Here is a 25,528-nt window from a genome sequence, read left to right on the forward strand (position 1 = left end):
ACTTGCATTTTGAAGTACTTTCGAACTGCTAGGTTGGCAGGAGCTGGGACCAAGCAACAGGAGCTCACCCCGTCACAGGGATTCGAACCGCTGACCTTCTGATCAGCAAGCCCTAGGCTCAGTGGTTTAACCACAGCGCCACCTGGGTCCCCTAAAACTAAAACATAACATGGAAACTAAAATAATCCTGTAATCTTAAGGATACTCACTTGAAAATAACCTCCAGCAAAACCAGTAAAATTTACTTATGAAGAAAAAGGATACAAGTGTGAATGCAAAATACACTATATTTTCCATAACTCTTAACATGTGAGGCAACACTCACCTCCCCTTGCCCCCACCTAATGCACATCCATTCTGTTTCCCAACTTAATGGTTTTATTGTGCTCCCATATTTAATGTCTCACATTTCAGCAAATCACATCCCAATCTAGGGATGCAGATTTTGTCTGGCTACCAGAGTTTAATTGTAGCCACTTGAATTTAATATCTATTAATGAAGCTGTTGGTCGGTTGAGCCAGTAATACTGACTTCAAATATGCTACAAAAAGGTTACAGTATTTAGTAACAGACTCCTAGTTTGATTTGAAAGTTTGCCCAGACACATCCCAGAGGAAGCCAGTTAACATCCTGGGTGTGTCTGTCACAAATATGGTCACTGAGATCCTTAATTGGGAGAAGTGAGAGTTTTGCAACACTATTGTTGTTTGGGAGTGATTGTTGCTATGTCATCCCCACAGAAAAGAACTTGTTTAGGGAAGAAGAGTCTGGCAGTTTTCTGCCAGTGAAATTGTGAAAGCCTCTCAGCACTGCAGACCTGTTATTCAAGCAAAATTTAATGGTTTTAAATTTGTACACGAAAGCATACCATTAACTTGAAGGTGACATCAGTGATCTTATAACTCTATCAACAGCCTTGCTCTGTTGCTCAACTCTTAAGAAATGTCTCCTGCTTACCCAGTTTTTTTTAATTAAAAAAAATGCAACTTGAATCCCTTGCTTTTTCCTCATTTGTTTTGGGGGCCCTGGAGGGATCGGAGGTGTGTGTTTTGTGTGCAGGTTCAATAGGACCCTCTGAATGAAGCTAACACCCTTTTAATAGCCCACATGTGCCCCACATGCAAATTTAAAACATACTACGCCCAGTGTGGGAACCAGAATTAATATACAGTATGTGTTCTGTGATGCTGAACCTTCCCACTTCCTGTATTTAAAAAACCACCAATGTGTTAGTGTTGTTTGTTTTTCTAAAACTATTATATTTTTTCATTTTATTCTTCATACTTTCTGATCCATTATCTGTTGTGCACTTTTAAACTTCCAACAGTGTGTGCATAAAGCTATACAGTACATGCATGTCAATGTAATTATGATGACAAAGTTAAAATGATGCATCATTAAAGCAAAACTTGTGTATAGCAGTTACTGTGTCCAATAAATTGAAGCCAGGTTTTGAGATCTGTTCTCTGCTTTGCCACACACTTTTGATCTGAATGTACAAACCATGGCCTCTAGAAAGCTGGCTTTCAGCCTAGTTTCAGGATTAGAAAACAGTCTCTGGCTGATAGAGTAGTTACTCACCTTCACATAGCTATCTGTAACGTGTGCAGCAGCAAATTTATAAAAGGCAGTGATATAGAAGGATATAGTGTGTAGTCAGAAATCTATTTAAATCCGAGTACAGCAGCTTAATCGGTTTGTGTATATTTTATCAGTGCGGTGTCAAGTTCAAGTCACTGGGGAAATGCTGCTGCTATCCTACTTCCACAAATAGGCAGCTGAAACCACCTTCATTTCACAAAAAACAAGTTCACGCTTATTGAGCTGAAAGCCTCACAGAGTCCTAATCTGCCAAACATGCAGTAGGGAAACAGCTTGCAGAAATAATGTACGATTTTGTCCCTTCGGTTTTATTTCCAGCCTCAGATGACTGGAATTTAATGTTAAGTCTTAAAAATCAGTAATAATGACGTGCGAAACAGCGCTGTCCAGATATCTCCCTATCTCCTCCCTCCCCCCCACCCTCCGGGTCAAAAAGAAGAAATGCAAGTTTTGAAAAGTGTGTCTTAGGGGAGGCTGCCGCACTTAAAAGAGTGCATATTTCTGGTCCGAGCGTGGGCGAAGTCTGGGCCCCGCGTTATCCTCCAGCCGAATTTCCCATTAGGTGAGAACAGCCAGGCGCGGCCATCTTGAGAGCGGGCTACGCTGAGCGGCTGCCAGCTTTTAAGATGGCGGAAGCCGCCTCCTTTCCAGCCTCCGCTCGGCTTTCTCGCCAGGCCCCCGCCTGGATCTCACCGTCCGCACTGGAGAGCTGAACAGCTCGGCGCCTGGACCATGACCGGTGCGGTCTCTTTGCTGTTGCTGCTCCGGAGGAGCTGCCGCCGTGCTCTACGACTGGCGCCACGGGCTTTCCCGGCGGCCGAGCTCCGGGCTCTGCAGAGCGGCTGGCCCAGGACCTGCACAGAGCGCGGTGACGGCGGCCTTCAGGTAAGGCTGAGGCGGTGAGGCACCGAAGTCCCTTAAAACTGCCTCATCACCCGGGCGAAAAGCCCCCCCCCCCCGGCCGGAACCCGCTAAACCTGCCAGCTCCTGGTGGTGACAGTCATCAGGGTGTTTTTTTTTCCCCTATTAATCACCCCCAGTTTCCATAGAACTTTCTGCAGCTGCACAACCAGAAAATGAGAGTGCAATCCTTTGCACGTCTGTCCAAGAGGAAGCCTTATCCAGCTTAGTGGGACTTATTCCCAAGTAAGCGTGTATAGGATTGTAACCCCTGCCTTGGTACAGTACCGAGAAAGCTGGGGGGGGGGGAGAATCAACGTGATATAGCGGAGAGTGTTCCTTTCGGACTTGGGTTCAAATGGTCTCTCAGACCTGAGTTGCACTGGGTGACCTTAGGCCAGTCACTCTCTTGCAGCCTAACCTACTTCACAGGGTTATTGAGAGGATAAAACGCTGGGTGTGTGGGAAGGATGGGATAGGAAATGATAATGCTTTATTCATTTATATTTATAGCCCACCTACTTTCTATCATGGAACCCAAGGCAGTGCATGTTCATGCACAAAATAATAATACCAAAAAAGTCTCTGCACCCAGAAAATTGGCGTATCAGGGGGAATCGTTCTTATGTAAGCTTTTCCCTGACGTGCCAGTTTTGTAGATGGAGGGATTGGTTTCTTGCATCTTTGTTTAGAGTGCTTGTATCAAAGTTTAACTATTTAAAAAATGCAATAATATAGCATGAAGCAAGAGTGTCAGGAGCAATCAAATAATAATAAAAGAATGTATATGAAACATAATATCTCTAAGGGCATGAGCAATTAAAAAGATTCCAAAAATCCTTGATTCCAAAAAGACAGCCAAGTTGGTGGCAATCAATAGTTTGCAGGCCTCACAATGGAAAAAGCCCTATTGTGCTCACCATCCACCTTGTGGAGGTACATTCAACTGTGCAACTCCTTGCCTGCGGCCATAAGTGATAGCCCTCACTCAGGCTTACCACCATGTCTAGGAACTAGGCTTGAGAGGACAGAGCATTTGCACATGCATTTTGCCACTGATTTTGACAACATCTCTGGTAAATGTAATTAATTATTCCTATGCAGGATTGTAAGGTAGTTAGTTATTTTGCATTTAGTCTGATATTGGGCATTCTAATACTGTATATACACCAGATATTCTCAGGAGGAGGAATTGACAAACCCTACTTTTGTGCTAATCACTCCTGGTATGGCCTCCTGGCCTGTCAAAAAGTCCATCAAGCTCCACCCCTAGAAAGCCCCTGACTCCACCCATAACTTCATTCCCTGGTATCTATCCATGATTCCCTGTTACCCTTGCACTGTTCTGTTGTTTCCTCCTCAGAGCCTTCTGTCTCAAGTGCTTTCCCCCACATCTGGAGGACTTTGTTGGTCGGTAGCAAAAAGCCAGTTTATCCCCTTCCGACTCTGGAAATTTCTGCGTGAGTAAAGAAAGCTTGACAACAATAGTGCCTTTACTGGAACATATTCCTCCTATGGCAGTGACCAAAATATTGGCCATTGTTCTATTTCTTCCCCACCCCCAATTTTCTTGCAGCCTTAAGTGTATCGCTTCCTCAGTTACTCAAAGCTGGGTGCACAAACAGAAGCCAAGTCTGAAGCCATTGAAATGCTAATGTTGAGCTCTGAATACATTGGACAAATGAATCACTTTTTCCAAAGTATGAGGGTTACATGGGAAATCACACTAGGCAGCCAAGGGATGGTCTTTTCTTGGGTCCCACCCAGGTGTTACCAGACTCACCCCAAAGAGTTGTGCCTCAGGCTAGGCTCAGCCATTGTTCCCCCCACCAGGCTTTACTGATATTCCCTTTTTTAAAAATATTCTTCTTAATTTCCAAAATACAAAAACAAACATTTTGAAATTGCTAACAAGACAAGGTATATAACACATTTCCCCTCTTTGTATGTACTGGTAGGTAAACATAAATGTAAGATCTGTTTGCAACTTGGAGCTTTTTGTATACTTCATCATAATATTACAGTTTATACTTTTCCATAATCTGAAGAAAGGCTTGGGATAAATGTTGCTGAATTTGTATATGAGATAAAATCATGCCACACTATATAAAAATCACATATTTTGAGCTTCGCCTTACCTAATTTAAGTTGGTAAATCAGTTTTTCTGCCATGGTTCTTTGCTGCAGCTTAATGCGTTAAGTATTCAGTGTCAACAGTTCAGCAGTTTTCCATTTTTTGGTTGTGCCCTGTGATCAGCCATCAACAAATTTTATTAGTTCCTTAGATATCACTTTCTTGTCCGTGCTGCTGGTTTACGTTTTGAGGAGAACTGGCCTACAAGATGTAAACTTTCATTTGGTTGCTGTATCCTGTCATTACTTTCTTCTTCTCTTTTCTCCCCTAGTTGTTGCATGTCACAAGTTCAATCCCACCGATGAAAGATTTGTTGTGCTAAGTCCACAGAAGCCTTGATTATTTATTAGAAGTATTTTAACCCACACTTCAGCTGAAAAAGCTTCTAAACCAGCTTTATATGAGATCAATAAAAACAGGACTGAAATCTGATAATCTGAAAGATACGACATGAAAGGAAGAGGGGATGGGAGGGAAAGAGGAAAATAACCAAAGAGGCAGAAATCACAGAATTGCATGATAGTTCTAATAATGGTGAGCTGGAATGGAAACAGCTGAGGGAGAGAAAGAGCTTCATGGAAAGACCCTTCTTCCCATTTCTTTGTGCTTCAGCCTGTCTGAAGGAATGTATGCTTTCAGATAAAGCAGGGAGAAGTTCTGTATTTAAACCATGTTTATTACAAGCTGAGATATGATCAGAACTCTGACTGTAAATCTGTTGACAGGTGACACTGACTATTTTTCTACCTCTGGTTCTCATCGCAATGGCAGCGGTGGTGAAGGATCCAAAGGGAAATCTCCAGAAGAAGATGAGGGTAAGTACAAATAGCAGTTTTGCTCTGAAGCTTCTAGTCAGAAGTGACTATAGCAGAGGTGGAACACCTTTCGCCTCCATGGGCTGGGCCCTTATCAACGTTGGTCTTATAGACCAAATTTGTCAGGTGATCAGACAGGGAGGGGGGCAGGATACCCATCTGTCAATCACAGGACATCATTATGCTCTTGCATGAATGCCAAGTGGGGGTATTAGCCCAGCTGTCAAAATTCCTCATGAGGCTTTGTGAGTCTTTCCCCTCCCCCTGTGAAACCCAATGTTGGAGATTTAAAAGGGGAGCACAGGGAGACTTGCAAAGGCTTTAAGACAGCGTCCCCACTCCCATATCAGCCTCCAGAACTTGGTTGCAGTTCTTTTGAAAATATACAACTTTATGTATTTCAGATATTAAAGCTGTTTAGAAGCTAATATTAAATGTATGCCTTATTTTGGAGCAGAAACTCTTCTACTGAGGCATGTGTTATTGATCCAGCTAAAGTTTTTCAGAGTCTACACAGGCAATATTCTCAACCAATTTGCTTTTGCACAGATGTAACATTTTTGGAGTGACTTTCAGCTTGCTGCCTCAGTGGTTTTAGCATTTCTCCTGCTTTGGGTATCAAGTAACCATGCAAATATAATGTAGAAGGGGAAGCCTTCATCAGGGTGGAGAGAGCCATGCTGCTGGCAGGGAGGCAGTTAATATATTTTAACATTTAGCAGATGTTGGCTGTGCTAGAGGAGAGGGGAATACAGTGTTTATTGAAGAAGAAGAAAGTTTTTTATTTTAATTAGAAAATGTTCTTGAAATATGCAGATGGGTCTTGCTAAATTATTTTTCTAAGGGGTACATACATGTTTATGTGTTTATCAGCTGCTTATGATTATTTACGTCCCTTCACCCTAAGGATCCAAGGTGGGTTAGAACAATTTTAAAAAGTAAATTAAATCAATTTAAAACAGCTTCCTAAAAATATACACCTCAGGGGTCAAGTCAGGGTAAAGAGTATTTTCCAAAAGCTGTATAATGAATATGTCAGACTCGCATCTATGGGGATGTACCCATCATTTTACTAGGACATTTTAAAACCTTTGAAATTTCAGGGAAACTGTTATGAGGATGAAGAATATTGACTCTGGTTATATTATATGCGGCAAAATGAGTTGATGAGGTGGACTTTACCACTGTAAAGTGCAAAGGGGTTATTCCATTTTTGAATGCTCCTTTACATTTAAAACATTATGTCAATAAAGGCCAGCACTGCAGGCAAAGGGATGGGATTATTGATGTATTGCAGTGTAATCTAGCTATGTCTACTCAGAAGTCAGATTTATTGAATTCAACAGGGCTTACTCATAGGTAAGTAGGGTTAGGATTGTAGTCAGAGTCTTCTGTTTTGCATAGAACTTTTACATGTGTGGGTTTTCAAAAACCATATCCCCTATCTGTGGGAAATACAGCAGCCCTAGTCAGATATTATTGGTCCCTGTGATTCACATTGTGCAAGGAGACAGCAGGGGCCCATTCGCTGACCCCACTGCATATCTGCAAAGAGGAAGCCTGCCAAATACCCATAGGCATAACACCTAAACAAGTTAAGCATTGCAGTCCATTCCACCACCTGATTCTGTTGCATCCCTAGATCTAGCCATGTGCACCTGAGTATTTAACCCATGTCTCCCTTCTAGGGAGAGGACATTGGCACTTGCCAGGGAAAAGCATTCTGAAGATTGGCAAGGCATTTGAGCAGAGTCTGTGTCAGGATTTGGGGACCAGCGGGAGTATGCATGTGCCTCTTGCAGTGATAGTCCACCCCCATCCCTCTGAAAATATTGCAGAGAGCTCCTTTAAAATTTCCTCTGCTGAGCTATAAAAAGATCACAAGGGCCTCCCACAGATGCTTAGCTTCAGAATAGCTTGCCCTTTTTTTCTTTTTCTTTCACACAACCTGCATGTTGAGTCTGAGCTGACCTGACAGTGCCCCCAAGTTTAACATCCCTCCCTTGGAGCTTTCAGCAGATCTCATGGATGAAGCTAAACAGCCACAGTGGTGGCTGTATTCTGCCCCTCCTCTTTTTTCCTCCTTGATGTAATTTGACTCTGCATTTTAAAAAAGGGAAAGACATATCCTCCATAGAACAAGTGTGCATATCCCAGTGCTGAGAGACCAGAAGGTGTTCTGGGCAGGGAGCAGGCTTGCACTTTGGCTGCCTTGTGGCTGCAAACTCCTAGTGCTGCTCTCTTGGATAAAGGTGCTGGAAATGAGATGCTTCCTGCTCTTTCATGTGAGCCTGCAGTGCTGGTAAAAAGGCAAGAGGAAGCATCTCCTCCCATTGTTCCTTTGCTTTGAACACTAGCCCTTCCTTCTGCTCTGTGTGCAAAGTGCAACAATAGATGAGTGTCTCTTGTGGTCCAGGACGGGGATAAACAAGCAGCTTGTTGCCCCTGGACCCAGGGGGTTTCAAGCTAATTTCTTCTCCAGTAAACCCCTACTCTGTATTTGAGGTAATGATCTACCATGTCAAATCTTAGTTTTTAGTTTCTGCCCATTACTATGCCACTTCACTGTATGCATTGTGTATTAAAAAGTGCTTAGACCTTTACAGTTCTTGCTGCGCTTGCTAAAACAAAAGCCCTCTGAGGCGGTTGTTGCCATGCCCATTTTACAGATAGGTAACTGAGACAGGGTGTATGGGAGAGAAAGGAGGAGAGAGAGGCCAGGGCAGTAGTGGAACATGAATCTGAATCTGCAAAATCCAGGGCTAGTGAGCCAAACTCAAGGATTCAGTGTCATGTTAGTAAGGAGATACCTAGATGTTATAATGTGTATGCTGCTGTGCAAGAGGCACTGGCTGTCACAATGCAGTCCAAGTTCACACCAGTCAGCACTTACTTCAGAGCAGGAACAGGGTCTGTTTTCATCATGACCCCTCTCCCAACCTCTGAGGAGAAAGGACACCTTCCTTATACTGCAGATTGAGCTATTTACTAGGGAGAGTCTTACATTTGTCGCAAGGTCTTTTCAGGAGCTCCTACTATGAGTATGCCCTTTCCAGTGCCTGAAAGACTGCAGCAGTCATCTTGGCCAGGAGGTGTGGGTTTTTTTGGATTGGCTTGTGTACGCCATGACCTACTGAGCACTACAGCCTTTCCCTGCTTGTAATGGATGGATAAGTTGACTTTGCGAGGTGGAATCCTCCTCTGTGTCTTTGGGGGAAAGATCATCCCAGCAGTAATTATTTACAAAGAGTCCTGTGGCCTGTCACTGCAGCCCTTGCAAGCTTTTAATCATGGAGTTCAGGTTTGGGGTTAATGGCAAATCATTTCTTCATGAAGGCTTTCTGAGGCTGGAATGGGTCCCACAGCTGCTGACAAGAAGTGTCTCTTCCAGCTAGTATGTGACTTATTTATGGAATGATTAGTGTGACCACTCTGCAGTGTTGGGAGGTGAATGTGTGTGCTATTTTGCTAAAAGTGGGGTCCCTTTGCTGGTAGCCTGGCAAAGCTGGGTGGCAGAGGTTCTGAGCAACTGGCAAGGATGGATGGCAGAGTGGGGCAATGCAGAGCAGTGCAGGCAGATCTCTTCATCTGTTCCTCCTGCTGTTTTCTGGTGTACTTGTAGACAAGAGCCATTCTCTGGCCAGCCTGTGTCTCTGAATTTTCCCACAGCAGCCTCCAAGTTTTACCTCCACCTTATGAGAGAGACCCAAGTGGTGGAGGAAAGCCCTTTACAACTCTGATCAAAGAACGCAGAGGGCACATCTGTTTGTATTGCCTCTGAAACCTAGGAGACAGCAGTACTTTACCAGGATCTCCTCTGTCAGTGAGAATAGGTCATTGCTTGCAAAAAGAAGTTGATTAGGCCAAGAGGCTCAAGCCAGAAAATACTACTGTAATAGCTTTCCAGTTGTCTCCTAAGCCTATGGGGAGGTTAATGAACTTAACAACAACAACAACAGCAACAGCAGCAGCAGCAACAACAACAACAACAACAACAACAACAACTTATTTATACCCCGCCCATCTGGCTGGGTTTCCCCAGCCACTCTGGGCGGTTTCCAACAGAAAAATGAAATAAAATAATCTATTAAACATTAAAAGCCTCCCTAAACAGGGCTGCCTTCAGATGTCTTCTAAGAAGCTGGTAGCTGTTTTTCTCTTTGACATCTGATGGGAGGGCGGGCGCCACCACCGAGAAGGCCCTCTGACTGGTTCCCTGCAACTTGGCTTCTACAACGAGGGAACCGCCAGAAGGCCCTCAGTACTGGACCTCAGTGTCCGGGGAGAACGATGGGGGTGGAGACGCTGCTTCAGGTATACTGGACCGAGGTCATTTAGGGCTTTAGAGGTCAGCACCAACACTTTGAACTGTGGTCGGAAGCGTACTGGGAGCCAATGTAGATCTTTCAAGGGTATTTGGGCTTTATATGTAGGGTATAATTTGTGGCAATCAAGATAAATGACATTAGTGTGTTGATGCTTTTTATGGACTTGACTTGGTAGGTTAAAGTTGGACAAAATACATCTTTGGATCCTGGAAGCTCTTAGATATCATTTTAGTTTTCTGAAGAAAAAAAAACCACTAGTAAGCTTGGGTGCTAAGTAGATTTCCTCTTGGCCAAATGTGAGTGGATTTTTGCGTGTACATGCAGAAGTTTAGAAAAGCAGGTATTAAAGTTGTCCATACCTGTAATCAATAGAATCCATTTTCTTTTTCCCTTTCCATTTTCTTCTTTGATAAGTTGTTTAATGCATCCTTAGTATACACCTGGAACCCAGAAAGTAATCTAACCCCATACTCTGTATGTTGTGGGAATCCTTCCCCCGAGTTGAGTTTCTGTGGGTTGTTAGGCTTTATTTTTATTTTTTACAATGTTGCTTTTTAAAAATTCTTTATTGGGCACTTGCTTGCAACTCCTGTGATAGATTTTCTCATTCTGCTGTAGCTAGGCCTTTCTGATATAACAAAGGACTGAGATGGTAGGAGAAGACAAGAGAGGTGTGGGCAGGCCATAATTACTAAGATACTGGTTTTTGGGGAATGATGGCTTTATCTGAGAAACACTACTTTAAGAGTGGGGGTCATTGCATAGTCAGGACAGAGCAAGCCATGAGTGAAATATGGTGCTGGATGTCTGATCAGGCAGCCCCAGCTTGGAATTGTGGATGAGGCTGGATCTCTGTACAGTGGGGTTTTTCTTTTTCTATTTGCATCTGCTTTAACTGGTGGTGCTTGCTGATAAATGCCTTTGTTAACATAAATCTAATCTTGGCTACAGCAGATAGATTTTCCAACAAAACAGCCATGATTTATTTGGGAGGCTTCCTTAATGGCTTCGATGGATGATGCGCCATTGGCAGAGATGGGCAGCAGTTCGGCCATTCAGGTTGGATCAAAGAGCAAGGCAGGATGAAATGAGACCTAGAATCCAAAATCAGAAGAGCCTGCAGGATCAGGCCAATGACCTGCAGATGCAGCCACCAAGATGGTTTTCTGCAGTTTTAGGAATGCCCCTAGCTCTAGAACAGCAATGGAAAAGCTCTTATGTGTGGGCCTATTCAGGCCTGCCAGGTCTTCTCCATTTGGCCCACAAGGCCAGATTGGGGAAGCCACAGGCACTTTCCCTACACCTGACAACATACATGTGGGCAGGTAAAGGCAAGGCCAGGCCTGGGGAGGTTTGCACCTGCAAAGCCTTGTGTGCAGCACTTTACATGCACCAGCAGGCAGCAAATCACTGAGCCTTCCGTGCACAGTGCTATGCAAAAATGGGTCAAACATGGGCTGTGTTGGGTGTAGGGAGGTAAGTTCTCTATCCCTGCTCTTGGAATACAGCTGTCCTGGCTGAGCTGATGGAATGTGGGAGTCCAAAGTCTCTGGAAGGCACTAGGTTGGAGAATCCTGCCTTAGAAGGGGCTTAGAGTGCTGGAGAGATGGACCGTACTTTCTAGTGTTGGCAGAAGTTACAAGCTTTTGAGTGCTGCTAACCTAGCAGTTCGAAAGCACGTCAAAATGCAAGTAGATAAATAGGAACCGCTACAGTGTGAAGGTAAACGGCGTTTCCATGTGCTGCTCTGGTTTGCCAGAAGCGGCTTTGTCATGCTGGCCACATGACCTGGAAGCTATACGCCGGCTCCCTCGGCCAATAATGTGAGATGAGTGCGCAACCCCAGAGTCGGTCACGACTGGACCTAATGGTCAGGGGTCCCTTTACCTTTACCTTACTGTGCAGTTTGCCTCCATTCATTTCAAAGGGTAGGAGCCCAATTCAGATCCCACATCCGTTCGAACCAAGTGCAAGTTAATGCAAAGCAGTAGGGCCTGGTGAAGGCTGAAGAGCTTTCTCCGCATGATTCAAACGGGTTTTGCAAATTGTGCAATTGGTGCAAAGCTGCACCATTCATTCTGTATTTGTGGTAGTGGTGTGACAGAAGGCATCTTGCTCTTGTCTAGTCTAGCATTATCTGGTTGAGCATTTAGGACCCTTTCTGAGAAAAAAATGGATCTCCTTGTTTTTCCTCCTGCAGAATGTGAGCTGATTTGTACACGCTGTCTGGGCTGGCTCATGAGAGAGAACTGCTGAAACAGGCTAAATGTGGAAAGCTGGAGCTGGGTAGAGCAAATATTTGCTGGCTAATCGAATACAAACTTCCCCTTTCCCTATGTGTGTTAATGTTGGAACTCCAGGTAGGCAGCTCTGTAAACATGCTCTGCTCCTGAGCTGTTGGCCTAGTTCGAAGCAGGCATTTTACATGCAGCTTTACTGTGTGACCTTGCTCTTGGTCTCTCCTCACTCTTTCCCTGGAAAAGGGGGCTGTAATGTGATAGCACACTGCAAACCAGATGCTGCCTCTCCTAGCCCAGCTTAGCTTTCCTAGGAAAATGAAATGTGGAACAAAAAACAGACTGTGTGGGGGTCTGTGGCTTGGGGCATAATCAATCTGCTCTCCAGCTCGTAATGCTAATCTTGATGTGTTCTTATGTTTCCTCTCTCAAGAGGAAAAGAGACGCCGGGAGAGGGAGGACCAGATGTACCGGGAGCGCTTGAGGACCCTCTTTCTCATTGCCATCATCATGAGCCTGCTAAACTCCTTGAGCACCAGTGGAGGCAACATATCCTGGAACGACTTTGTAAATGAGATGCTGGCGAAAGGGGAAGTGCAGCGAGTTCAAGTGGTGCCGGAGAGCGACATTGTGGAAATCTACTTACATCCAGGGGCAGTTGTGTTTGGACGGCCTGTGAGTGTCTTTTTTCCAGCAAGATCAGTCCTTAAAGTATTGCAAAGTAGGTTAAGCAAAGACTTTTCCATTTGGCCAACTTTGATTGATATAGGAATGTAGGCTTCAGGATTGGTAGTAGAAATTCCGCACACATTTAAGTTTCGCAGATTTCTCTTGGTGTTGTGTCTGCCAAACAGTTCTGTGAACCTGCAAATGCTTCCGTAGTTCTTCACCAGCCCCTAAATTGGCCTGTTGTCTTGGTCAACTCAGAGGTGGTTCTTTGAAAAATAATCTTGTTTTTCCCTAATCTGCTTTCCCCCCTCATAAGCAGAAAGCTGTCAAACTTCTGTGAAGCATTCCTATATGGATATCAACATTAAGGATGCTTTTCTTATTGTTTTTATTTATCTGTTCATCTTCTTGTTCAGACAAGGAAGATAACATAATATCTATGCTGAATTTTCAGGTAATTCAAGTTAAGGGTGGGAAGACTTCAGACTTGCAGGATCTACTTTTGTTTTGATACTAGAACCCTGAGAGCCCCCAAATGAGCTTTGGGTGGAAGGATGATGCACACTTAGAATTCAAACCGTGGTATCTCTGAGCACTTGCTTAGCCCCAGAACTTGTTATTTATACTAGAATTGAACTTGCAGGTGTTTCACACACAAATCAAATTATGGTTTTCCAATATGTGCTTTGAAATTGTAATAAGAAATCTTTGCTGATCAGCTTAAGGTCACCCAGAGTTCTCCCAGTAGATCCTGAAACATCTTCTGCCCATCCCTGCATTAAATTATTTGAGGAAAAGAGACATCTCTCACTGACTTTAGTGGAGACCTTTAAGGGAAAGCAGCCAAAGTTGCCTATGTAGAATCTAAATGAAACTATCACAGTGCATTTCATTGTCTTGGTTTTAAATGCAAAGTTTAAGCATAAGTCATCCTGATGACTTTCATAAACTGTTTCTTGGAAAACACCACATATTTATAATACAGTGTTAGTATTTTGCTGAGCAGACAACTACAGTACTACATAGTCTGAATAGTCTAGATCACCTTATCTCCAGTTTTTGCTTTTTCTGGAACAATTTGCATACTATCCTGAACATGCTTGATCTTGGCTGATCTCAGAAGCTAAGCAGCGTCAGACCTGGCTAGTACTTGGATAGGACACTGCCTGGGAATACTGGGTTTTGATTCCTGCACAGAAGGGGGTTGGACTAGATGACCCTCGGGGTCCCTTTCAGCTCTATGATTCTATGATTAATTTATTCTGACCAGAGTACTCTCAAAGTGGCTAACAATAAAGAAACAGCTAATAATAAATGCAATTCAAAACCAAAAGACACAAATAGCATGACAGATAATGAAAACATCCAACTTTAATATGCAGCTCTGTTTAGGAAAGTTTTTAATGACTGATGTTTTAATGTATTTTTAATTTTTTGTTTGAAGCTACCCAGAGTGGCTGGGGAATCCCAGCCAGATGGGCGAGGTATAAATAAATAAGTTATTATTTATTATTATTTTATTCTTAGGCTTGCATGAGAAACACTGTCTTCTCTTGATGGAGGAGGTTTAAAAGAGAACATCTCAAACCTTCCACAGGAGAGAATTCCAGAATGTGGGTACAGCCACAGGAAAAATTCTCTTGTGAGGCTGCAGTGGGTGGCCCTTCCATTAGATCTAAAATAACTTTTTATAATACAATAAAATAATTCTGTACTGATTACTGGTACCCATAACTATGGCAGTTGCCACAAACAGTGAAACTTGCATGGCCTTGTGAGTTTTCCAGGTTGAGAGAGAAGGCAGCTAATATTGGTAAGAATGGGTTGCCTGTTGATTATTTAAGCCTCTCCTCTGACTCGTAGCAAAGTGCACCTTTGTCTGCGCTTAAGCCAACCTGAGATTTTGGCAAGCTTAAGAGGTCACGTAGCTTTTAATTCCTTGCCCAGCAGCCGCTTTTCATCCCCCTTGGAATTCCCCCACCTACTCACTCATGACAGGTTGTGGCCCTGAGCAGTTTTTTCCACCTGTGCAATTCCCAGTTGATCAATGTCCTGAATCTGGCCTTGGCGTTGTTAACGTTGCTTTTGTGTGTCTCCAGAGGCTTGCCCTGATGTACAGAATGCAGGTAGCAAACGTTGACAAGTTTGAGGAGAAGTTGCGGGCAGCTGAGGAAGAGCTGAGCATTGACCTGAAGGACAGGATCCCCGTTTCCTACAAGCGCACTGGCTTCTTTGGAAAGTATGACATATTTAGAAGAAAGCTCCTCCACCATTGCAAGGCACTGTCTGCCCCACCCTCCATCTCCTGCTTTTCTCTCTCCACTCCACCATGCCCTCTGTGCTTCTTCCTCTTGCTTGCCATGGCTGTGTGTACAGTGTCTCCAAGCAGCCTTCCCTGACCTGACACTGTTCAGATGCTTTGGGCTACAACTGTCTTTAGCCTCAGATAACAGAGCTGTGCTGGCTTGGGCTGGCAGGAGTCGTAGTCCAAAACATCAGGAGGGTGCCAGCTTGGCAAAGCATGTCCTAAAAAGACTTGGTGACCTAGATTGGGGCACCAGCAGCCACCACAAAAAGCACAAATGTGTGAAACGCATGGCACACACCACTTTCTGCGGTTAGCCAGCTAGGAGGTGACTTTGCCTGCTTCAGAACTTAATTGTATGACTCAGCTCTGTGAGGTTTTCCATGGGAATAGCAAGGGAAGGGGCTGCGGATTGGGGCAACCAGAACCGAGCCTAAGCACCATCCATAGACTTACAAAAGTATTTCCTTGTGAAAAGTGTGTCAATCAATTTCCCCAGTGAATACTGCAGGGTGGCTTGGTGAGGATGGCAATGATCATAGTGTGGGGGATCCAATGAAGATAATGCCTTAACAGCCTGAGTGAGCCTCCCACACGGTATTATCTTTGGCTTATAAAAATAAACTCCCAAGCGTTTGCCCATTAAGATAACAGCCGACTGTACCTTTGGCGGACACTGACTCATAGGCCCCATGCTGAGCAGAAATGTTTTGCTAATCAAACCCCAAATGTCAATGTGAAGCAAGTGCTCCCATTAAAGGTATGGACTTTGTTATGCAGAACCCCACATCCTTTGTCACAAGGATTTTACAAAGGCTAAAGCTGTTAATACTGATGTAAAATCAGAATGGGAATTGATGCTGAGAACAGGAGGAGGGCAGAAGCTTCTAAAGATGCAGGAATGCTGGCTTGGAACGTTTGTTTCTCCTTAATGATGGCAAGAGCCAGCTCTTCTTGTGGTCTCCTTTCTGCAGCAGCAGCAGCTTTTATCCACAAAAAAACGATTTATGGAATCTTGTCATCTCTGGCTGAGGAGCTTCTCTTGTAATAAGAATGGAAGGAGGCCTATAAACCATTCTGTTCCAGGGCCAGGCTTGGCTTTCTGACTATGAAAAGAGTTTCATGGGCAAAACATTTCTGGGGTTGTGGGGAGGAAGGTTTTTTATTCACTCTCCCCATTGTGCTTGCTTTACTTTCAGAGCTGACAGGCAAACTAAATTATTGTCTGACTTACATAGGAAGCTGCCTTAAACTGAGTCACACCATCGGTCTAACTGGCAGCATCTCTCCAGGGTTTTAGGCAGGGGTCTTTTCCAGTCCTACCTATAGATGTCAGGAATTGAAACCTGGGACCTTCTGCATACAAAACAGATGCTCAGCCACTGAGCTGTGACACTTCCAGGAGCCAGGATGAAGAATGTCGGAAGTCCTCTCCATGGATCCCTTCAACATGAGCTGCTTTCTTTTTGATGCTTACCTTATTTTCCATTTGGAATGTAAACTTTGTAGAAGCTACCCTTGTGCTGCTTTCACTGTTGAATCTGTGCCTTAACCACCACATGTAATTATTTTTGGTGGTTTGTTTTTTTAAAAAATAACTTTTGCTTTTATCATTTGGCAATCCTGCATTATGAAAGGTTGGTTATTTACCTGAAAGTTGCAATTATTGAGAGTTGTGACTTGAATGAGGATGGTATTAAATCCTTTGGCCACCTCTAGCACTCCCAGCAGCCCACCACTTTCCCCACCTATGCCCACTGAATCTCAGACACCTGAGGACATTGTCCCACATGCTGGACTTGAGGCCTGCTTTCCATGACAGTGGCTCAGAGGAGCTGGTCTGAAGCACTTCACTGACTTGGGAAAGGGCCTAAGCTCATTGGTAGAGCAACTGCTTTGCATTTAGAAAGTTGTAGGTTCAGTCCCCACTGGTGTCTCCAGGTAGGGCTGGAAATGACCCTGCCTGAAACGCTGGAGAGATGTTCCTAGTCAGTGTAGACAATTGAGCTTGATGGGCTTATGGACTCTGAGTAAGGCATCTTCCTAGGTTTCCCTATGTTTCAATGGAGCAATCTGCCCAGAGTCAGAGACTCCCCCCAAAGTTTTATTGGAATTAATGCCAGCTGCACATTAACTCTTGACAGGGAGAGCACAGAAGATGCCTCTTTACTTTGCACCCAAAACTTATTGGGTTCTTAACCTGTTCTTTGATTTAGACAGGTTCCTTCCCCCCCGCAAAAAAGCTGTACTCCAGATGTTGCAAGACTACAGCTCCCATCATCCCTAACCTTTGGTCATGCTGGCTGATGGGAATTGCAGCTGGAGCGCCACAGGTTTCTCGTCCCTGCGTCTTGAAATGTTGCCATAGCTGCACTTCTGTCCCACAAATACAGTACTGACTATGTTTTTGTCTGTTCATAACCGATACAGCAGTTGCTTCAGCCTGACCCTGGTTTGCTGTTGTCTTTGCAGCGCCCTCTACGCCCTGGGGATGGCTGCTGTGGGTGTTGGCATCCTGTGGTACATCTTTCGCCTGGCCGGGATGGCAGGAAGGGAAGGAGGCTTCAGTGCCTTTGTAAGTAGCTCTCCCTCGTGCTTTGTTTTGGGTGGGCCTGGCTTCTTCTTCCCTCCCCCAGCAAAGTCAACAGCGGATGAGAATTAAGCCATGCCAAAGGCTGGGCGGCCCTGTGCTATGTCTTGCTGCTTTTCCTATCAGCTGACGGAACTTTACAGTATTTGGCCTCATGGGTGGGGTGGTGGAGGGGGGGCGTCCTCTGTCCCTCTAGGCTGGGAAGGCTGAACTCAGGGAATCTGCAGGGCAGTTCTCTGCTGTTTTCAGGGCTCACTAATGACTTGCAGCTGGGAATGGCATTTCTTTTGCTTTTGTCTTGCCAGCAAATCTCGCATGCAGCAGCGAACACAAATCCCTTGCTTTTAGCAAAATAACTTTTTTCAGTCTTTAAAGCTGCCTAAGCTTTTTGGACTGTGCTGTGAGCTGGCCCTCATACCTCCTGTCACATGCCTCCCTCCCAGCATCAGCCAAACCCCTGCTGCTCAGTCAGCTGAGGGGAAGGCTGGTGAATTCTGCCTGCCTGCCTGCCTGCTTGGGAGGGGCTGGGGGAGGTGGCAGTGGGCTGAAAAAAATGTTCTGCAGTTCAATAGCCCAGTCAGCTCTGCCCTACTCTCTTTACTTCATAGCTGTGGAAGTTCCCAAGGCTCCCTCTTTACTTCCTTTAGGTGGGCGACACCCCTAGCACTTTTATTGATGCACTTCCAAGCTTGTGGCCTGCTGTAAGCTTAGTTGAAAAGCCAACATTAGTAGCTGTTTTCAGCAAAGCATAATGAGCAGTTATGCAGAGGCTGTTTAGCTAAATTGTTGTTTTGTCTGTCGCTGCGGTTTAATGGAGGCTAGAATGCAATGCCTGTTGCTTTTGAGGTCCCTGTTGTTCTGTTTGCCCTCTTCTCCCCCTGCCACCATAAAAACAACCCGCCACCAAATCTCTTCTGAAAGCCAGGGAATTGAGCGGATCATGCTGCCATTTTGGTGGAGTGGTTGCCAGCCCGGCTAGCAAAGCTAAAATTACAAGAGAGGTGTTCTAGAGAGCTCCCTCTATCTGATTTCTTTGTCTGTAGATTCTTGGCTGGAGGGTGGCAGCATAATTGTTCGAGGCATCCCTCCAGCTTGCTACGAACAATAAAACCTAGATCAAGATAGCAGCTGAGTGAGTGGAACCACAGCCCATCTTACCTAAAGCAGAAAATAGAACAGAAAGGCAAATAAATGGTCTGGCCTGTGGAGGATGGCACATGGGCCCTGCCAAATGCAGCGTGAGCACTTCATTGCTCAGTGAACTGCTCTTCCTCCAAGCTCATAAGAATCAGGGTTTTGTATAACCCCTGCTTTTCTTTATTCGGCCATATCTTTTTCTCTCTCTCTCTCCCCTCCACCCTGCCCACCCCTCAACAGAGTCAGCTGAAGATGGCCCGCTTCACTATTGTGCATGGCAAATCTGGGAAAGGGATCAGCTTCAAGGATGTAGCAGGAATGCACGAGGCCAAAATGGAGATCAAGGAATTTGTGGATTATCTGAAGGTAAGACAAGTGCTGGCAAGTGCAGCTGGGAAGTTGGGAATGGGAGGGATTGAGCGGGCAATCCTGTGAATCCAGTAATGCAGGTGTGAGGAACCTTTGGCCCTCCAGGTGTTGTGGCACTACAACTCCCATCATCTATTGGCTATGCTTGCTTTATTTACCCTGTGCAGGAATGTTGTGGGACCTTTTATTTGTAGTGTATTTGTGTGTGTTTTTTTTGGTCACACTTGCCCCAGGATTCTTGGGGATAGGGGTATCCTTTCTCAAATAGCACTCTTTTCATGATGCCTTTTCCATCACACTACTGTATTAGCTATAGGCCTCATGAGTAGTAGTGGATCTGATTCTTTGTGGTGGAGGGGCAGAGGGCCTGTCTCTGAGCAAGGGGTGTGGTGCAGCTGAACGGGTAACCATTTTGTCTGCCCAGCCACTAAGGGACAGGAGGGGGGTTTCTTTTTGCATGCTGTCATACATGTGGGAAAGAACATCAGTGGAAGTTTGTGATTTGCTTCCTCCAGGAGAAGATGCAGAATGAGTGTGCAGCTTAAAAAAAGTTTTTTCTCCTACCACTCCTAGAGCCCAGATCGTTACCTACAGCTTGGTGCTAAAGTTCCCAAAGGTGCCCTGTTGCTTGGACCACCAGGCTGTGGCAAGACCTTGTTGGCAAAAGCTGTTGCTACTGAGGCCCAGGTGCCATTCCTGGCGATAGCTGGCTCTGAGTTTGTGGAGGTGATAGGAGGTAAGTCCTGGGGCGGGGAAGCTGGATTCACTTAGAGGTGGTGTGTGTATTTTTTATTTTTTTTAAATCTTTGCTTCTTCAGCAGTCAGCTTTGATTTATTTAACAGAGCCAGCTAGGTGTGAGACATTGTACAGAAGGAATGTGGTCCTTGCAATCTGTTTCTGTGGAGCAGAACTTGACTCAGGGCTCTCAACCCCCAGGAAGGTGGCCTGAGCAAGATTCCAGGCATCCACTCAAGGGGAAATGCAGTAGCTGAATAGGGATGGTGTATATCTGGTAAATGTAAACACCTTCCCTCCCTAGCCCACTACAGCTTCCTTTCCACAGTTGATCAAAAGGCAGAGGGTTCTCTCTCTTTGGTGAGGGCTGGAAGGAGAACTCTGTGGGAGCCTGCTCAGCTTTCCCCTGAAACAAAACACAAAAAAGTGTGTTCCTGTGGGCTTAATGAAAATGTGGCTTACCAGGAAGAAAGCTTTGTTCTCAGTTAGTTTATTTGTAGGAAACTTTGAAGCTCTCTCACAGAGACGGCTGTTTGTGTCCTGGGGCAGTACGACATTTTCACTGACTGATCTAATACATATATATATAGAGAGAGAGTGCTCCCCTCTTGACACCAATTCTGCTGCTCTTCCTTTCTTCCACTCTGCTCAACGTCTGACCCTGGAACTTTCTAACTGAGACACCCAGTTCTGAATGGAGAGCAGCAGAAAATCCTTTTGGAGCAGCCAACCTATTCCAGTCAAAGGTGCCTTGGAAAAAAAAGTTGGGGGCTTCTTGTTTCCTGGTCTGCTGTTAGGCAGCAAATATCCTCCTAGTTCGATTTGGCTTCTTGTTGCTGCTGCGATCTCTGCTGGCACCTGAAACCAGGCAGCCCTCTGATAACCTACAACATAATAGCATATTTGAGCCCTGCTGGATCAGGTCAATGGCTCATCTAGTTCAGTATCCTGTTCTCACAGTGACCAACTAAATGCCTATGGGAAGCCTGCAAGTGGGATTCAGGCACCAGAGCACCTAGGATTTCCAGCAACTTTTATTAGGGCACTGTAGGCCTGTTGCACAAAGCACAAACAGCAGCCTTGGGACACATTTAAGATTCACCCTGGCGGAAGCTTGCGAGGGCCCAAATTCAGGAAGCAGATTCATGGAGCTAGCTATTAGAATGAATTTGTTCTCTCTTCTCCTTCCCCCCTCCCCCTGCTCCCTTCTGTAGGACTTGGGGCTGCTCGTGTGCGGAGCCTCTTCAAAGAAGCCCGAGCCCGTGCACCCTGCATCGTCTACATTGATGAAATTGATGCTGTGGGGAAGAAACGCTCCACAAACATGTCTGGCTTCTCCAACACGGAGGAAGAGCAAACCTTAAACCAGCTGCTAGTAGAAATGGATGGTCAGTAGCTCAGGCACATTCTCCAGGCTTGCTTTCTTCCTTGGCTTGTGGTCAGAAATATTTCCCCTTTCTACACTCCAGGAGGAAAACTCTCCTCCTACTGTTGCCATGGTATTACTCACAGAAGATGGCAGCTCAAGCATGCCCCCACCCGCTCCCTGCCTTTCCCCTCCTTTTTTCCTTCATTGCTAAGCTTCTCTCTGTTGCCCAAGTACTCCCAGATTCTCCAAAGAGTTCCAAACTCTCCTTGTCACACTTGATGTTTCCGCTCCCCCTCACTTTCCAGTTTGACTTCGACCTGCATCCAGAAAGGGAGGGTCACAGTTGTAGGTTACAGGCAGGCCACTCCAATTAAGATTAGTTACATGTGGTAACCAATGATATAACTGTAATAAGTGCATAAAATCTTTCCCGAGATGGGTAGGTTTAAAGCCTGTTTACTTGGGAAAAGAAAGATTGGTTGCAGAGAGGCAGAAGCAAATACAGTGAGTTCCTTCTGCTCTTGTCTAACTCTGCCTTCAGTCCTTCAGCCAGTGCAATCCTACCCCCACCCCCACCCCCGGGTAAGGAAGAGCAAAACTTTGACCACTCCCACTGCACTCCTCTCCCAGCCCTGCCTACTGCCTTTCGGACCTGGCAGGAAGAAGCAAGATAGATTTTTGTTTGGTTGCTAGGTTTCTTTTGGTTGCTTATTGCATGCCTTGTGTGTTACTGCTATCACTGGGTCTCTTGTTAGGGACTCAAGGTATTGAAACTGGACCCATTGGTGGCTTCTTAACTCTCTGAAATGTACCACCTGGCTGGTTTTTCGCTTGTGTGCACAAGTGTGTGCACGTATATGTTTGTAGCTCTAGAATTTCCTGTTCCCTAAGCTCTCTTGAGGAAAATATTTTCAGGTACTCCCTAGGGCAGGGATAAGGAACCCGTGGCCCTCCAGATTATGTTGGACACTAACTGCCATCAGTCCTAGCCAGCATGGTCAATGGACAGAAATGATATCCAGCAACATCTAGAGCTGCACAGGATCCCCAACCCTGCCTGAAATAATTACAACATTTAGGGGGAGGCCGATGCTAAGAAGCACAAAGTGATGCTGGAAAGGTGGCCCAAGACCTCAAGTCTTAGCTAGCCTTTTGCTTCAGCTGGTGGCTGTCTGGGAGAAGGCTTCTTCAGAAGTGCCATGGCTGGGAGCCAGCAGAAGCTTCATCTGGCCCGAGCATAGCCGTCTGCGGTGTGCTTGACAGGCCCAGCCAGCATCTTGCTTTGTCTCTAATGTTGATGCAGCCACTCTGTACTGTTAGTGTAGCTGAAACTAGATGAGTGAGGTTGAAACGATGTGCTTTTTTTTTAAAAAAAAGTCTCCGCTAAAGCACAAAAGCACCCTCTTTTGCTTCATGCTGGCTGATCAGAATGAACCGAGCTGAACTAAGGAACATGAGGAAACCAATTCCTGTGACAAACAGTTGAAAGAGCCAGGTATGTTCAGCTTGGGGAAGGGAAAGTTAGGGTAAGACATGATTGCAGTCTTAAAATATAGGAAGGGCTGTCATTCAGGAGAGCATGGAGCAGACTTGCTCTCTTTTCCTCCAAGGGTGAGGAGGTCTAGAATGAATGGGCAAAAAGTACAGAGATGCAGATTTCAGCTGAACTTTAGGAGAAAGTTCTGAACGGCAAGAGCTGTTTGACAACAGAACAGACTCTGCCTTGGCAGACTGTCCTTCTCTGAGCGTATTGAATTACAGCCTGGGTGGCCACCTGTCAGGAATGTTGTGCTTGCATTCTGCATTGCAGGTCCTGGATTGAGCCAGAGGGGGACTAGTTGACCTCTAAGGCCCCTTCCATCACAAAGATTATATGAAGAGTGTGTGTATGTGTGCACATGCTCACATGCAATATTAACTCTGCCATACAGCTTTGAGCATGATTGGTCCATACTCCATGCACATACTGATCTTTGGGTCTACTAAATCTTGGATTTGAGCCTTGCTTTTTCCAAAAATTGAATAGTTATCCACCAGATGGTCAGAAATCTCCCTTCTCCCAGCTAAAGTGTGCAAGCAGTCGACCACTCTCCATCCCTGAATAGAAGGTTGCTTGCTTTGTTCAATTTGCCATACTTTGTGTGGAAACCGAAGTGTATGCATATCCCAGTAGGCTGAGAGAGCCTGGGTAGTTGTGTAACACAGAGAGCACCTGTTAGATCCAGAATTGCTTCCTTTCATTCTGCCCTTTGTGCCCTGGGAGTGGGGGAGGCAGCTCCTCTCCAGGAGTCTTGTTGCTTTAATCACACTCCGTTGCCAGTTCAGTCATGCTGAAGCTAGGGGTGTTGATTTGGGGGAGGGTGGAGAATAGATTGACAAGGGGTCACAGGATTATAAAAGGCTCAGTCTGGAGCCTTGGACTCCCAGGCCTTGCTCTGACTGTGTGTCTTTGGCGAGCACTGGAAAGCTTGTGTTGTTTGGTGATGGATCTGCTGGTTGTCTGATCTATTTTGGGAGCGCTTCTTCCCAGGAGCAAAGCAGCTAATGTTCTGCTTGCACTAATCTTGCCATAGGAATGAAGCTGCTTAGCCCACGTGACTGACTCCCAGCGCCTCTCTTTCCTTCCTTCTTGCCTTGCAAAATACCCTGACAGACTGATGCACAGTTGTGCTTCGTTGTCTTCTGGAATTTGCCTCCACAGCATCCCGCAAGGAGGCAGAAGTGAGGCTCATTAGGTAGCAGCATGCAGTAGGAGAGTGGACCTCTGAGTCATCTGGAGGATAAATCCCTTGGGTGGGCTATTGTGCTCATCTCTTGGGCAGCGTGGGGAAAACATGCCCCTGCTGCCCCCACTCTAAGGCAGCTTTGCAGCAGTGTGTGCTTCTGCAGTTCAAGCAAGGAAGAAGCCTAGCTATATCTGCCTCATGCCAAGAGCTTCCTGTGTAGCTTTGTATTTGGCTGGCTGCATTGCCCCACAGCTGTGGTCATGCCATTTAAAGATGCAGTTATGGCAAATGCACGCTACCACTAAAATGTTATCTTCAGTATACTGACAACTGCCAGAATGCAAACTGTTAACATAATTGTGAGAGAAGTTGCATCAATGGATTAACAAAGAAGTTGTATGAATGCTGGTCACATTTCAGTCTGGTGGGCTTTAGTATCTTCTGCAATTCAGGGATTGGAATTGTAAGGACAGGACAATTAAATATATATATATTTCTCTGTGTTATTAGTTGTATAAAATGTGCAATAAGCAATTTAAAGGAGGAAATTGTGTCCAGATCTCTAGCGTTCTGGCATTTATATAATCCACGTAAGTCAATTTTTGCTAGATAGGTCCACAAGCACATGCTTCATTGCAGCCTCCCCCCCCCCCCCGCCCATGACCTTGCATATTAAAGCATGTTTGTGAACATTTGACCTCTCATGCAGGGAAATCTCTCTCTGGAGCTCCTTGCACAGGTGGCACATTCCATTCACTTCTGCTCTTCACATTTTTCTCTGTTGCAGGCATGGGGACCACTGATCACGTCATAGTGCTAGCATCCACCAACCGGGCAGATATCTTGGACAATGCTCTCATGAGACCTGGGAGGCTTGACCGCCACATTTTTATTGATCTGCCTACTCTGCAGGTATTATTTGGACCCACCTCTGCTGTGACTCTTGGATTCTGTGGTTAAGGTATTGGGCAGTGGCAAAGGCTAGGCAGTGGATAGTGAACACTTGTCTTCTTTAGTATTTGATTCACAAGTGGTGCACTCAATCCCAGGAACTGGATTCACTCCATTGTTGGTTTTCTGCTATAAGGGTGTTTCTGTTGCTTCCTTTGGAGCTCTAGCAGAATCTCGGTTTAGTGAATGGTGTGTTCAAATTGCAGGCCTACATGAGCTTAGTAAACCTATAAAACCAGGTCTGCTGGGTTTATGCTGAGCCACAGTTGGAAGAGCATGAACCATAAAGTTCAGTACTGTAGTCAGTGTCAATTGGACAGTCAGGAACCGTGAGGATTGCCACACAAGGTTACTTAAAATAATAACAATAACAATAACAATAATAACAACTTTTGTGCTAAGGAAAGGAACTGATTACGTGAGAGGCACCTTTTGGGAGTACTCCAGTAATAGTTCTCAGAACATGACCATTGTGCCTTTGTTGTGGCGCTTTTAAGGAAAGGACCAAATGCTTTCATTCAGATTTGCGTGTGTAGATGGATGCAGAATCACACAGTATGAATTTGTGCATTTAGAACTCTTAAGGCAGGCTTGGCCTGACTTCAGTCTTGCATGGTTTGCTTTTTAAAAACACACACACAACTGAAATCTCTGTGGTT

At 45.2% G+C, this 25,528-nt stretch overlaps 1 protein-coding gene across 2 annotated transcripts in view; it reads left to right on the top strand.

The window, feature by feature from the left end:
• Positions 1 to 2,200: 2,200 nt before the first annotated feature.
• The window catches only part of SPG7 (SPG7 matrix AAA peptidase subunit, paraplegin), a 32,390-nt gene continuing 9,062 nt past the window's right edge, over positions 2,201 to 25,528 (top strand). For both annotated transcript variants that reach the window (XM_035118472.2, XM_035118473.2), the window contains exons 1-10: positions 2,201 to 2,488; positions 3,867 to 3,963; positions 5,363 to 5,452; positions 12,451 to 12,692; positions 14,786 to 14,925; positions 17,464 to 17,566; positions 18,959 to 19,084; positions 19,661 to 19,823; positions 21,038 to 21,211; positions 24,706 to 24,830. In XM_035118472.2, the coding sequence (XP_034974363.2) occupies positions 2,336 to 2,488; positions 3,867 to 3,963; positions 5,363 to 5,452; positions 12,451 to 12,692; positions 14,786 to 14,925; positions 17,464 to 17,566; positions 18,959 to 19,084; positions 19,661 to 19,823; positions 21,038 to 21,211; positions 24,706 to 24,830 (1,413 nt within the window). In that variant the 5' untranslated portion in view covers positions 2,201 to 2,335. The remainder of the gene's footprint in view (positions 2,489 to 3,866; positions 3,964 to 5,362; positions 5,453 to 12,450; positions 12,693 to 14,785; positions 14,926 to 17,463; positions 17,567 to 18,958; positions 19,085 to 19,660; positions 19,824 to 21,037; positions 21,212 to 24,705; positions 24,831 to 25,528) is intronic.

This window comes from Zootoca vivipara, chromosome 6 (genome assembly GCF_963506605.1).
Source record: "Zootoca vivipara chromosome 6, rZooViv1.1, whole genome shotgun sequence".
In the NCBI taxonomy this organism is placed as follows: domain Eukaryota; kingdom Metazoa; phylum Chordata; class Lepidosauria; order Squamata; family Lacertidae; genus Zootoca; species Zootoca vivipara.